The sequence below is a fragment of the Mastigoproctus giganteus genome, chromosome 9 (assembly GCF_048544385.1).
Source record: "Mastigoproctus giganteus isolate SK-2022 chromosome 9, ASM4854438v1, whole genome shotgun sequence".
Taxonomy (NCBI): domain Eukaryota; kingdom Metazoa; phylum Arthropoda; class Arachnida; order Uropygi; family Thelyphonidae; genus Mastigoproctus; species Mastigoproctus giganteus.
The window spans coordinates 325,463-339,401 of NC_143583.1; the positions used below are offsets into that span (position 1 = coordinate 325,463).

At 39.9% G+C, this 13,939-nt stretch overlaps 1 protein-coding gene across 1 annotated transcript in view; it reads right to left on the bottom strand.

Annotated features, from left to right (window-relative positions):
- The window catches only part of LOC150080029 (kin of IRRE-like protein 3), a 926,673-nt gene that overhangs the window by 244,925 nt on the left and 667,809 nt on the right, over positions 1 to 13,939 (bottom strand). The window contains 1 exon segment of the mRNA XM_090381806.1: positions 713 to 1,003. Within this exon segment, the coding sequence (XP_090237932.1) occupies positions 713 to 1,003 (291 nt within the window).

Here is a 13,939-nt window from a genome sequence, read left to right on the forward strand (position 1 = left end):
GAGGGGAAGGGAACCTTGCTATCTCCGGCTGAGACCGGCTAACTCAGCCATGGAGTGAAAAAAGCCCATTAACCTTCCTCGCGTCATCGACGGGATTCGAACCCGGGCCTTTTCCACCCGGTGTGAGGAAGACGGTGATGATACCACTGTGCTACCAGCGTAGACAACAAAATGTACAAAGGAATTTACAAGTGTAAAGAGTTAACAATTAATTTCAATACATGCTTCGATGGCTGTTGAACCTTGACAAGACACCACCTGCCCATTAAAAAAGGGCAGGTGGTGGCTTGTCAAGTATCCCACATGCGCCCCCTTTTCCACCATCCAAGGTTTCAAGACCTATTTACATTCTTTCACTGTGCCAAAATCAGGAAATGACAGCCTGGCGTAGTCTATGTTAGGATTTTTTTTTCTTTCACACCTTGTTTATTTTTGAGGGGGAATGGTTGTGTTGGGGTGGGACCTAGTAAAGAAATAAACAACAAAAAAAACAGGCTTTGTGAGTGAGAAAGACAATGTATTTTTTGATGGGGAGGAGTTGGAAATATCTGCTGATAAATTGTGGTATGTTGCAAATGAATGTAAATGAGATTTCACTCTTCGCAATGAAGTTAGCTTATTGTCTCGAATCGGCGAGGTTTACTGCTTGGATTGTGTAGCCTAAGCAAAGTGTCTTAGGAAGTTGCTAATGCAAAATGAAGAGACAACTTACACTGCACTCGAAGGACGACAGGATTGCTCTCGCCTTCTCCCTCGCTGTTTGCCGCCAGACATCTGTAATGACCCCTGCTGGAGCGGTGGACTTTCTGGAGTACGAGTGACTGGTTGCTGACGATGACTCCTGCCGACGTGTTAGTGTGCAGCTCGCGCCCCTCAAATCGCCAGCTGATTTCCGACACCCAAGGGTTGGCTCGTATGCTGCACTCCAGGTAGACGTCGTTTCCTTCCTGAATGTGGGAATGCCGAAGTTTGCTGCCGAGCCTGAGGGTGAGTTGCGGCACGTCTGGAAATGCAAGAAACAGGTCAGATAAATTGACGCAATTGAGATATTTCTACTTAATAACTATCAGCAAGAAACTAGCAGTAAATTTTATTGCCGTCTTAATAAAGAAATTACAATTATGAAAGGACAAAATAATTACAGGTCTTCCTTTCACTGAGCACAGCGAATGCATTCACAAAACATTCGGATTGCAGTGTGCGAAAACGCCTGCCACGTTATTAATGGATGCCAGAAGACAAGACATTTATTCTAAGAAAGGGGGCGTTCGAAAATAGCGGTGTAGGGAAAGAATTACAAATCAGAAAGCTTATTTCCTTCCACAAGGCCGTTATTAAGATGTCAGCAGAAATGAGTCACGCTGTCAGCAAGCAAATAACTCTGTTGGCCACAAAAAGCTCTTGTTGCGCATTTGTTCTCGAGAAACCACAGAGAATTTGGGCAACGCCTGCGTATCGTAGGTCAACACAAACTCTCTGGACAAATACAACCAACCACCGTGTTCACACCCCTTCCGGGCGGCGTTAAAAAGGACGCGATGACTGCTTTTCTTGAGGCTACCTTTTTTCGAGGTTACCATCATCGATCGATATTTGAGTATCAGAAGCTCAACATTAGAGAAGCCCGGTGGCTACTCTAATGATAGTGGGATACTCGCACGTTTATTTATCGTGTATATCCCCTTACCATAAAAAAGAATACCCTCACTAGAATGCATTTTCTACGAATAAGTTGAATAAAGGCAGTTAACGGCCAAACAAGTGCAAAAACAGCAGTGCAGAAGAGACTTCTGTTTTTTTTTTACTTTGTTTCATTTAATGGAAACAATATAATTGAAGATTTTTGTTGATATTAGACTTAAATTTATGTAGATTATGGTAATTTTGGGAAATACATGTGAAGGAATGTTGTTCCACAAAAGAACAGAAATAGAAAGAATAAATGTGAAAAAGAAATATTACTTCAATAATTTTCAAGTGGGGTCTCTGAGTGTGACGCTGGACAGTAAATGAATGCTGATTCATTGTGGCACGTGTCTGAAAGAAAGTAGAGGGATTATTAAACCGAATTCAGAACAGTGCCCATGGGAGTATCTACAGAAAAGGACAGCATCAGAACGTCTGTGAGACAAAGAGTGGAGAAACTTTGTAAGAGATGAGTCATTAGCATTAGCATTAGCATTAGTAGAGGCATTTGATGCAAGAAAGCAAGCTTATGCAGCATCAGCCAAAAAAAAAAAAAAAAAAAAACCCACTTCCACTTCACCCCTCTGTTCGTTCAAAATACCTGTCCAGCTGAGCCTTAAACTTATTTAGGCTATCAACCTCCACCACAAGGGATGGCAGTCTGTTCCACCAACCAACCACCCGCTGGCTAAAGGCAAATTTCCGCACGTCTATCCTACATCTGTCTTTCCTCAATTTGAATTTATGCCCTCTCAGGTGATTTTTCTGAGCTAGAGGAAGAATCCCATCAGCATTGAGCATGCTTAAACCATTCAAGGCTTTATACACCTCTATCAGATCACCTCGCTGGTGCCTAGTCTCCAGACACTGTAATTTGCAAAACTTAAGCCTTTCTTCGTAAGAGCACCCCTTTGTTCCATTCACTAATCTTGTTGCCCTTCTCTGTACTCGTTCCAGCAGCTCTACATCCTTCTTGAAATGAGGCCTCCAGACCTGTATACAGTACTCTAGGTGTGGCCTGACCATTGCCTTATACAATGGAATAATCACCTCCTTATCCCTGCTGGAAAAATTCCTGTATATCATTGACAATACTCCATGAGCTACTCTTGCAGCCCGTCTGCACTGCTCAGAGAACTTCATATCTGCCTGCACAATCACCCCCAAGTCCCTTTCATTCTCTACCACTGTCAGTGTAGTACCACAGAGTTGATACGTTGCTCTGGGGTTGCTGTTTCCCATGTGTAGTACTTTACATTTGTCAATGTTAAACTTCATTTGCCACCTCTCAGCCCATCTGCTCAACCTTTCCAGATCCTGTTGCAGCAGCATAGTGTCAGTAGTGTCCTTGACAACCCTGCCAACCTTTGTATCATCTGCAAACTTGGACATTAAGCTTGATATACCATCATCAATATCATTTATAAATACAGAAAACAATAATGGACCCAACACTGAGCCCTGAGGGACTCCACTAATAAGATTAGTCCACAATGAGCAGTGTCCATTGATTACCACTCTCTGTCTTCTCCCCCTCAACCACCCCTTTATCCATAGCAGCAATTTGCCTCCAATGTCACACTGCTCCAATTTGTGTAGCAGTCTTCCATGTGCAACAGTATCAAAAGCCTTTCTAAGATCCAAGTATATAATATCAAAGTTATTCCCTGCATCCAGTTCTTTTGTGACTGCATCATAGTATCCAATCAAGTTGGTCAGGCAAAACTTCCCCTTGCCAACTTGATTGGATACTATGATGCAGTCACAAAAGAACTGGAACGTTGCTCTGGGGTTGCTGTTTCCCATGTGTAGTACTTTAAATTTGTCAATGTTAAACTTCATTTGCCACCTCTCAGCCCATCTGCTCAACCTTTCCATCAGTTAGCCCGACTTCCCTCTTTTGAATGGAGTCGAGAAGCCTGAGAGAGAGAGAGAGAGAGAGAGAGAGAGAGAGAGAGAGAGAGAGAGAGAGAAAGAGAGAGAGAGAGAGAGAGGTTGGGAAGGGGGGTTGGAGGCAACACAAAACCTCTCTTTTGAGATATAGAGGAAGCAATATATTTGATGCGCATATGCCGAGAGAGAGAGAGAGAGAGAGAGAGAGAGGGAGAGAGAGAGAGAGAGAGAGAGAGAGAGAGAGAGAGAGGAGAGAGAGAGAGAGAGAGAGAGAGAGAAATCAGAATCGTTCATAACAGAATACCTGATCTTGTCCGGAAATGAACGGAAGGGATTTGTCACCCTAAAAGGAATTGGCTAGATATAAGCAAATTAATAAGCAGAAGCAACCGCACCAGTGGAATAAGAAATCGTAAAAAGGCAACACAGAAGAGGAGCACAGGTTTGAAGAAAGGATGAATGTAAGAAGGATGTAGAGTTGCTAGAACGAGTACAGAGAAGGACATCAAGATTTGTGAGAACAAAGGGATGCTTTTACCAAGAGAGGCTTAAATCTACAATATCTTTATTGCAATTAGCGAAATTAAGTAAATTTTACACGGATGCCTGATGCAATCCCATAACAGGGGATATACAGGGGATACTCATGTGTTGTTAAGGCAGATCCCAGAGTTTCGTACATCAGCGGCCATTGTACATCTTGTATAAAAGCTTACGCCCAAACCGGCCATTTTTATGTAGCGTGTTGGATGTGTAAGTGTAGTGATATGGTGTGTTGTTATGTTTTCGGCGGGTGCCTGGCTCCTAGCAGTTGGCAAGTTGCAACTTCAGGCCTTTCATCGATCAGAATCAACATGGTTTCTGCAGTGGCAAGTCAGTAGTCACAAATTTACTTCCTTTCTGGAAATACACCTCCGAAGCTCTTGATAACCACCTACACGTTGATGCAGTCTACACAGACATATCTAAGGCATTTGATAAAGTCCCGCACGAAGAACTTCTGGAAAAACTTAAGCTATATGGTATCCGTGACCCTTTGCTCTCATGGCTACGCAGCTATATTACGCATCGTTCCTTGAGAGTTATCATCGATCAAGTGAACTCAGACTGTTTTATACCACTAAGCGGAGTACCACAAGGCTCTCCCTTAGGTCCTCTTCTCTTCACTGTTTTCGTAAATGATCTTCCTTCTTTCATCTACACCTCCAATGTGCAAGTTGCTCTCTATGCAAATGATCTTAAGATCTACTCAGCAGTGAAGGAGATTACCGATGCTCAACAGCTTCAATATGCTCTCAATAAATTCTCTCTGTGGCTATCTCTGAATGGCTTGTCTGCTAACCCCTCGAATTGCAAAGTAATCTCTTTCTCATCTTGCAGATCTCCACAACTAATGAATACGGAGTGCACTGTTAACTCTGTGATCATCGAAAGGTGTGACCAAGTTAACGACTTGGGGATTCTCTTTTCCAGCAGTGCTAAATTCGATGCCCATGTCCTTAAAAACACCAGCAAAGCATTCAAAACACTGGGATTCATCAAACGTAACACATACAAGTTCAAAAACTACAGATATGCGGTTATCCTTTATAAAACTATTGTTCTGCCAATCCTTGAATTCAGTTCACCCATCTGGAATCCTCACACAAAGACTTTAACTAACAAAATTGAAGCAGTCCAAAAAACTTTTGTCCGTTACCTTACGTACCGCAATCCTCTATTCTATCACTCAGTGTATTATGAATTGCTGTGTGATTACTTTCATCTGAGGCCTCTGTGCACTAGAAGAGTTACTGCTGACATCACCCTCCTAGCCAAAGTAATCACTGGAATTTATGAAGCATCTGATATCCTGAGTAAAATAAACTTCAATGCTCCCTGTAGACAAGTCAGGAACCTTACACCGTTTCGCCTTGACTCTGCCAACACGGACTTAATGAAGTTCAGTCCACTGAACAGAATCAGCAAATCAGCAAATGACTCTCGCATTGACTTCTTTGACAACTCCCAATCACTGATGAACTCCATCCACAAGTTTGCCTCTTCTCTTAAACTGCAAAGTGACTAGCTCTCATCGAATTATTGTAGTTTATTATTATTTTTAAAATTATTTTTCTATTCTCTAACGGATTAATTATTACTTGTTTTACCGGTAACTTAACTTAATACAATCCTCTTTTGTACATATGCTTTTATTGTTTGAATCTATATCAATGTTTATCGTCCTGTTGGATTTCATATTATTGTTATTATGTTTATTGATCTGATCTCAGATACACTGTTAATGGTTACCTGTTGTGTATCTTGCTATTAATAAAATAAAAATAAAATAAAATAAAATAAAAACACTCTGTCACCACGCCACACCCCGCCACCTGCAGGCGTCCAGGCGTCTACTATTACCTAGTGGACTTAAGGTGAAATGAAAACGCTAGAGAAGTTTGGGAGCTGGAGAGGTAGGAAAGAATAGAAGAGAGGAGGATCAAACAGAGGAACCCTCCAATAGTTAGAAGGAAGAAGAAATAAAGCAAGGCTAAAGGAAAGAGAGGTGGAGAAGTGGACTGATTTCTCATGCTATGGGATCCCATGGAGGAACCCATCCTAGAAGCTAGGATCAGCAAGATTTCTTGAAATATAATTATGTCTAATCTCTTGTAGACATTGCTCCAGGAACTTCCTCGGCGAAACAAGTTTTTTATTTATTTTGTTTTATTTATTACCATTTATTCATTTATTTATTTACCCTAATCACGCTAGAAACTGGTTCCACGTCATCAGAACATCAAGAATTTGCACTGTATACAGGGACACGTTCAATGTCCAGCAGGATATATTTGATTACAATGAGTATCCAATCAACATCAACTCGTGATTAAATTATCCCAAATTAGCGAGTCTAAGCTCCTTTCTTCTTTTAAAAGCACGTGAGGCAAAGGTGTTCAGTGCTATAAATGCCGCTTGAGATCGAATAAGCGCTGGTTTATTTCCTATTGTGAAGGTATCTGAAACAAGCTGCAGTTCACGCCTGTAGTCTTGATAATATTGACAATCGAAAATAATGTGGCCAACATTCTCTTCCTGTCCACAGAGACAAAGCTGGGTAGGAGACAATCCTAACCTCAATAATTTGCTGTTAATACTCCTTTGGCCGATGAGTAAAAATGTACCATGCAAGCCAAGTACAAACCACAGATTCTCTCTTCCTGAACCCCTTCACTGATGGTAAAAACTCTCTGGTCACGGCGCCAAGTTCAAAAGCTGATCAGTCTCTTTCCCATTTATCTACATAAAGGGAACGAAGCCTTCTTTTCTCAGATGTTAAAGAAGCATCTAGGTCGAGTTGCACATCATCCAAAGTAACAGGTATTGATTTCTTCAGGTGATACATCATATATCTGTATTGTATTTCACAGTGTAGGGGTAATTTTCCCGAATAACACGTGCAAAGCCATAGGCGTTTTTCTACACGCCCGTGACATCATCAGGAAAGCAGCACGATGGGCCTGCAGAAGCTGTTTCATAATTGCTGGCCCTATGTCCCTATGTCCTCACGTTGGCCCTGTGTCCCCACGCTCCAGCTGCATAAGCAACGATAGGAAAAAAACCACAATTATAGTACAAAGGGTACTAGGAAAGTTTTGCAATACAGCTTTGTTTATTTAATTTTTTCAAAGTAATTTCCTCTACTTTCAATACACCTCTCCATCCTCCGAAACCAATCTTTAAACCAGTTCTGCCAAGTTTCACTAGGGAGTAAAGCACACTCGTTGTCCCAAGCCCGTAGAAGGTCCTCATCACTGGAAAACCGCCTCCCTTTTAGCTTCATTTTCACATGCGGGAACAGTGCAAAGTCGCAGGGAGCAAGGTCTGGACTGTAGGGAGGGTGCTCGAGAAGTTTCAGTCCTGTCGTGGTCAAATATTCGGTGCAGGCTTTGGCGCGGTGAGCTGCAGCATTATCGTGACGGAGGTACCAGGTGTCCATTCTTGACTTTGGCCGCAGGTTCTTCATAGATCCAATGACTTTAGGCAGGCATTGTTCAGTATACCACTTAGCTGTGACTGTCTTCTGCGTGTCCAAAACGACATGTTCCACAATTCCACTCGATTTGAAAAATACAGCTATCATTTTCTTCTTTACAGATCGGGATTTTCTGACAATTACGGGTGTGTCGTCATCATCAAAGACCCAAACTTTGTTTTGAGCCTTGGTCGGCAGATCGTAATAGTACAGCCAAGTCTCGTCACCTGTCACGTTGTTGTTCACATACCGAGTTTGTCCCTTATCAAACTTTTTTAACATCTCCCGGCACCAAGTCACACGTCGTGTCATCTGCTCTTCAGTCAGTTGATGCGGCACCCAGAGAGAACAAAGTTTCTTCACGTGCAAATGAATTTGCAGAATCGAACGAATTGCTGGTGCATTTAGGCCCAAAGTATCCTCTATCTGTTGGTAGGTCACTCGCCTGTTTTCGTCAAGCATTTTCCTCACAGCAGTAACGTTTTCCTCCGTAACTGACGTTCGTGGACTTCCGGGCCTCTCAGAATCCTCCAGAGTGAAATTTCCCCTTTGGAATTCCCTATACCACCTGAATATCGTTGTACGATGTGGACAATCATCATCTAGTGCAAGAGTCATTTCTTCTAAGCACTGGTCTATGGTTAAACCACGCACGAAATTATACCGCAAAACTGTCCTTATCTCATTTCGTGACCACGATGCCATCGCAAGCACTTTGCACTCTCACTACTAATGAATAACTGAGCCCATCGACTTGGCGCGGCGGCTACTATGCACGTATGAACATGTCTCAACATGCAGCAACAAGCAGCTTCCTGTGATTCATTGTTGCGTCATATTGCAAAACTTTCCTAGTACCCTTTGTATAACCTCAGTGAATGGCCACTCAGGCCCCATTCCTGCCTGGTTACCTGTCTCAGTCTGGATAAGAAAGACTTACACTTTTCTTTCACATACTTCGCATATGCTTCCTTCTAAAGCATATGCGATGTTTTAGTTGTTGAATTTTGCAGTTTGTGAATTGCATATCAAGTTGAAAATTCTTGTAAGACGCAGTTTGCTGTGTCTTCCAGATTCTTCCTTGAAATTCTATGGACAAGGATGGTAAGATCGTCTTCATAGACAATCAGCTTTGTTCCTTCAAAATTTCCTGGTGAGCCATGAATAAACACAACATTCCAACACAGGGGGCCAAGAATTGATCCCTGTGGGCAAACCCTTGTAACATGTCTACAGACTTGCTTAGTACCATTCTTAACTATGATGAGCGCTGGTAAAAATAGCTTGTAAGTAATTTCAAGATTGGTCTAGAAACCCCAGCCTCCCGGAACCTCTCCAGAGCACTCTGCCACCAAACGGTGCCAAAGTCCCCTTTGAAGTCCACAAAGAGGCCAAGTAGGTATTTTGTATCAGTTTCATTTGCAAAGTAAGAAGTCTGGCAATCGCATCCTCATTCCCCTTATCACGATTAAAAGCAAATTGATCCGAAGATGATAATGCTTTATTGGTGTGAATAAATAATAGTCGATTAGCGATCACTTTTTCCAGTGCCTTGCCCATAAGTAGCAGCAAGGTAATCGACCTGTATGAAGCGGGGTAGTCCTCAGGTTTCTTCGGATGTTTAAGGAATATCTTCAGGTGGGAAGGAGCAGCAGTGCGTAGCACACGCTTCTTGATTAGACTGGGGTTCCAGCCCGTCATCACCAAATGCGGAGGATGCGGAAAGTTCAGGGAATGACCACCGCATATTCCCGGAGCAATATGGCCTTAGTTGCTAATGCTCCTAAAAACCAAATAACAAAGAAACAAACAAACAACAACAAGGAGTATCTTAAAATTTGCAATTTTCCAACCTTTAGGAAAAATTCCATGTTGGAGACAAGAACTAAACAGCTTGAGAATAAAAGGAGAAACAACTCTCTAGGCTTTTTTGAGGATGTCCACTTCAAGACCATCAAAACCTGGACATTTCCCAGAGCGCACTGAATTTATTGCATTATCTACTTCTTCAAATGTGAAAGGAGCCTCTTCAGACTGTCCAATATAAGTCGAATTTTTAGATTTAATTTCCACCTGCTCCGAGAATTCATACGTTCCATTGTCCTGGTGTATGATTATATCAAGAATTCTATTAATAGTAGACGTCTACGAAAGGTTGTCCTGATTCTCTGCAGTTTTAACTGAAGCAAACACCTCTCCAGGAGAGATCATGTTACTGAGTAACTTGTACACTAGTCCCCAGGGATCAGCATTTCCCTAGGAACTCACCATACTTTCCCATGAAGCCTTTTTCTGTCTATATACAAATTTTTGTATATATATATATATTGGTGATATTGCTGTTGAGCTTGCTTATATCTATTTTGTAACACCAGTATTTCCAGGGATGAACGGGTTCTATCCCCTTTTGCTCTCTGAAATTCACGTCGTATTCGTCTAGTTAGCAATTATAGGTTCGATAAAGTGGTGACCACCAGCGTACATGATAAGGTTTCCTCTTGCTGACATTCATCGATTTGTCACACGCTGTAGTATATTGTCCTCAATGAAATTTACCCTGTTGTCAATGGAAAGAGTTTTCATGACATTCAGCTCGTCCGATGAAAGAGACTCCTTGAGGGAACTCTCAAAACTTTGCCATTTGGCCGATTGTGTGTGATATTGTGACACGGAACATGAGGAGGATTAGAATATAAAGAAGACTAACTACTTAAACATTTAAAACAGAAGAAAGTAAATATAGCAGTAATAACAGGAACAAAGAAAAATTAAAAGGTACGAAAGATTATGATTCTTATACAATGATATACAGTGGAGGAAGGAAAGGAAAGAGCTAGTGGAGGGGGAGCAATATTAATAGATCGGAAATGGAAAACCAAAATACAGAGCTACACATTTAAAAATAATAGAATTATAACAGTAGGATTTAAATTAGACAGAGGCTATTTATGTATAATTGGAATTTATGCTCCAGAAGATGGAAAAGAGGAAGAAACAGATAAATTTTATTTAGAGCTACTGAAAGAACTTGATAAGAATATAAAAAAGGACCATGTAGTTATTTTGGGAGATTATAATGCTCGGGTAGGGAATAAGCCAATAAAAAATATTATGGGATGTTATGGAGAAAATGAAGTAAATGGAAATGGATATAAATTAAGAGATTTTGCAGCATTTAATAATTTAAAGATAACAAATATTTTTTTTTAGAAAACGTGATATGTATAAATATACATGATCAGCAAGAGGTACACAATCAATAATAGACTATATAATAGTAAATCGATATGATATTAATTCAGATAATTTTTAGTGGCTTCAAAAATAGAGTTATGGGCTAAATGGAAGAAAAGAAAAGCTACTAAACAGGGGAAGGAGGAGTTGGGTTATAAAGTATATCTACTTCAAGAAGAAAGTATACAAAATTTATATGAAAAAAAGGATTAAAGACGAAATAAATAAAACATCGGTGAGAGAACAAATAGAAGAAGACTGGAATAATATAGGAAATATAATTCAAAAGAGACATTAGGACAATTCAGGAAAAACTATAAGAAGAGGGCGGGTAAAGATATGGAATGAAGAAATAGCTAAAGCAGTGCAAGCAAACATCTTAAATATATACAAAACAGGACAAGTGAGAATGAAGAAATATATAAACAAGAACGCAATAAAACTAAAGATATAATAAGGAAGGCTAAAGCAGAGTCATGGGATAGATTTATAAACGCAATAGAACATGATGTTCATGGAAGACAAATGTGGCATATAAAATGATGAAACATTTCAATAGCACAGAGAAAGACACTTCAAGAATAAATATAATAAAGAAAGAACAATGGAAAAACATTATGAAGAATTGTGGAAAGACCCAACATATCAAACAGAAGAGATACAGTTAGACGCAGTTAATGACACAGATCCGATAATGAAGGAAGAATTGGAAAAGGCATTGAAAGCTACAAAAAATAGAAAAGCAGTAGGAATGGATGGTATATAGGTAGAACTGATCAAGTATGGAGGGAGTTTTTAAAAGACAGGATACCAAATTTATTTAATAAATGTTGGGAACAATATAAAATACCAGAAGAATGGAAGACAGCAAAAATTAATTCAGTATTTAAAAAAGGAAATAGAAATGATACAAAGAATTATAGAGGGATTAGCGTACTAAATACAGTATATAAAATGTATAGCAAAATAATAAAATTATCTCTGATGAAATATTAATAGAAGAACAGGCAGGATTCACAAAAGGAAGATCTTGTACAGATAATATTAAAACAAATAATAGAAAAACGAAAAGAGTTTAATTTAGAAACGCATTTAGCATTTATAGATTATAAAAAAGCATTTGATCGAGTAAACAGACGAAAACTATGAGACATATTGAGTAATAAAGGATACCCAAAGCATCTTTCAAAAATAATACAGAGTTTATATCAAGGAACAAAAATAGTATTAGATACAGGTAATAAATTAATAAAAGAAAGTATAATAAATCAAGAGTTAGACAGGAATGTAGCTTGTCACCAACGCTGTTCAACATATATATACAGTATATAGAGATATGTAAATGGAAAGAAGAAATTAATACAGGGATATATTTAAATACAAAGAATAGGATTAATACACTGTTATTTTCAGAATATCAAGTAATTATTCAAGATGTCTAAGAATAAATAAACTCATACGCCGACCATTAAATAAAATTTTTACTGTAACTGAAGTTTATACAAATAATATCAAAAAAAAACAAATTATTTACAATAAACTGATGGTTGTATATTACGAAATGCTAAAATAAAATCATTATTATAAAATATGCTAAAATATAAAAGCGCTAAAAAAAAACTAAGGCTTTCGAGAGCGTCAGCTCCCTTCCTTAACAGTAATAAGACTTCTTGCAACATCTCTTTTGTATTGCAAGCTCACGGTACGTCAACACGTGGTATTCCTCCACGTGGTTCTATCGGCACATGGCAGAACCGGAAGCGGAAATGATTCGGGTACGTGGCAAACAAAATCGTTCATCCGACCTTAATACAATTGCTTCGAAAATAGGATGAATACGCATACCTCTGTCTCTATTCATAGTATTCTTACTGGATGAGCCATTCCGTAAACCCTCGAGCCATTTACGCTCCCAGTATCCGTGTGCACGATCCATAATAATAGCGTCCTCCGGGGAGATTTGATGCTGCTTCTCCCAAAAATGTTCGGCCACAGCAGACTTATATTATAAGTTTTCTGTGGCCGAACATTTCCAGATCGGAACAGGCGGATCGCCTAATCCATGAAGGAAGATAAGATAAAATAAGTGTATGATACCTAGGGTTATCAGTTGTATCCGATCTGGTTCTAGAGATGTCAGCACCCAAACAGAAAGTGATCAGATTATGGTCACTAGTGGACCAACTTGTGTGTAACTTTCAATCACTGATCTTAGAGTAGAGGCAATGGACTCTATACATCTATAATAACAAGAGACACATCGTTGTAGGAATATCCTTGTGGGGCTACACAAGTCGGAGGATGTCCAGAAGTATTGAGAATTCTTAAAAGTTGCGAATGAATACGTTCTCCAGCAACTCTCCTTTTTGATTTGTCTGTGGGCACATTTGTCTGTGATGGGAATGCAGAGTCCACAGGGTCGACTCTGCATTCGCATCGATCAAAACGATGACCTGTTTACCCGAAAGGGATCGTAATGTTGCATCTAGATGATTGACGAAAGGTTGAATGGAATCCCGGTACTGTGAGCACTGGCAATAAAGTGAGACCAGATAAATCTGGTCAAACCAGCCCTCCAAGCAAGCACACACAGCATGTAAAGTGTAAAGTGTGTTTAGGGTCAAACGGCACCAGGGGTTTCCCCCATCTCCGCGTTGCTTTCATTGTGGGTGAACCAGTTCGCTGGGAAATGCCAGAGATTTAAAAGTGTATGGATATTGTATATGTGTAGTGTCATGTACCGTTGTTCATCTGGTCGTTTAGCCGCTGGACCCCTACTGAGGCCCAACGTTGCCCCACTTTCGCCCCGTGGAGGCAGACCAGGAAACACCAGTAGACTAAGATTTATTCTGGCAGGTCCTGCCGCTTAATTTCCTGAGATTTCGGCGGCTAGGACCTATAAAAAAAAAAAAAAAAAAAAAAAAAAGAGAAAAATAAAAAAAAAATAAAAAATAAAAGATAATAATATATATGTATATTTGGTAAATTCGATGAGGAATAACGCTAAATTTTGAAAGGCCGAATGTATGGGTGAAAAACGTAATTTGGAGATGATTAAATCAATTTCGAAGTGTAGGGCATTCGCTTGCGTATGTGTGGGTTGAGTGA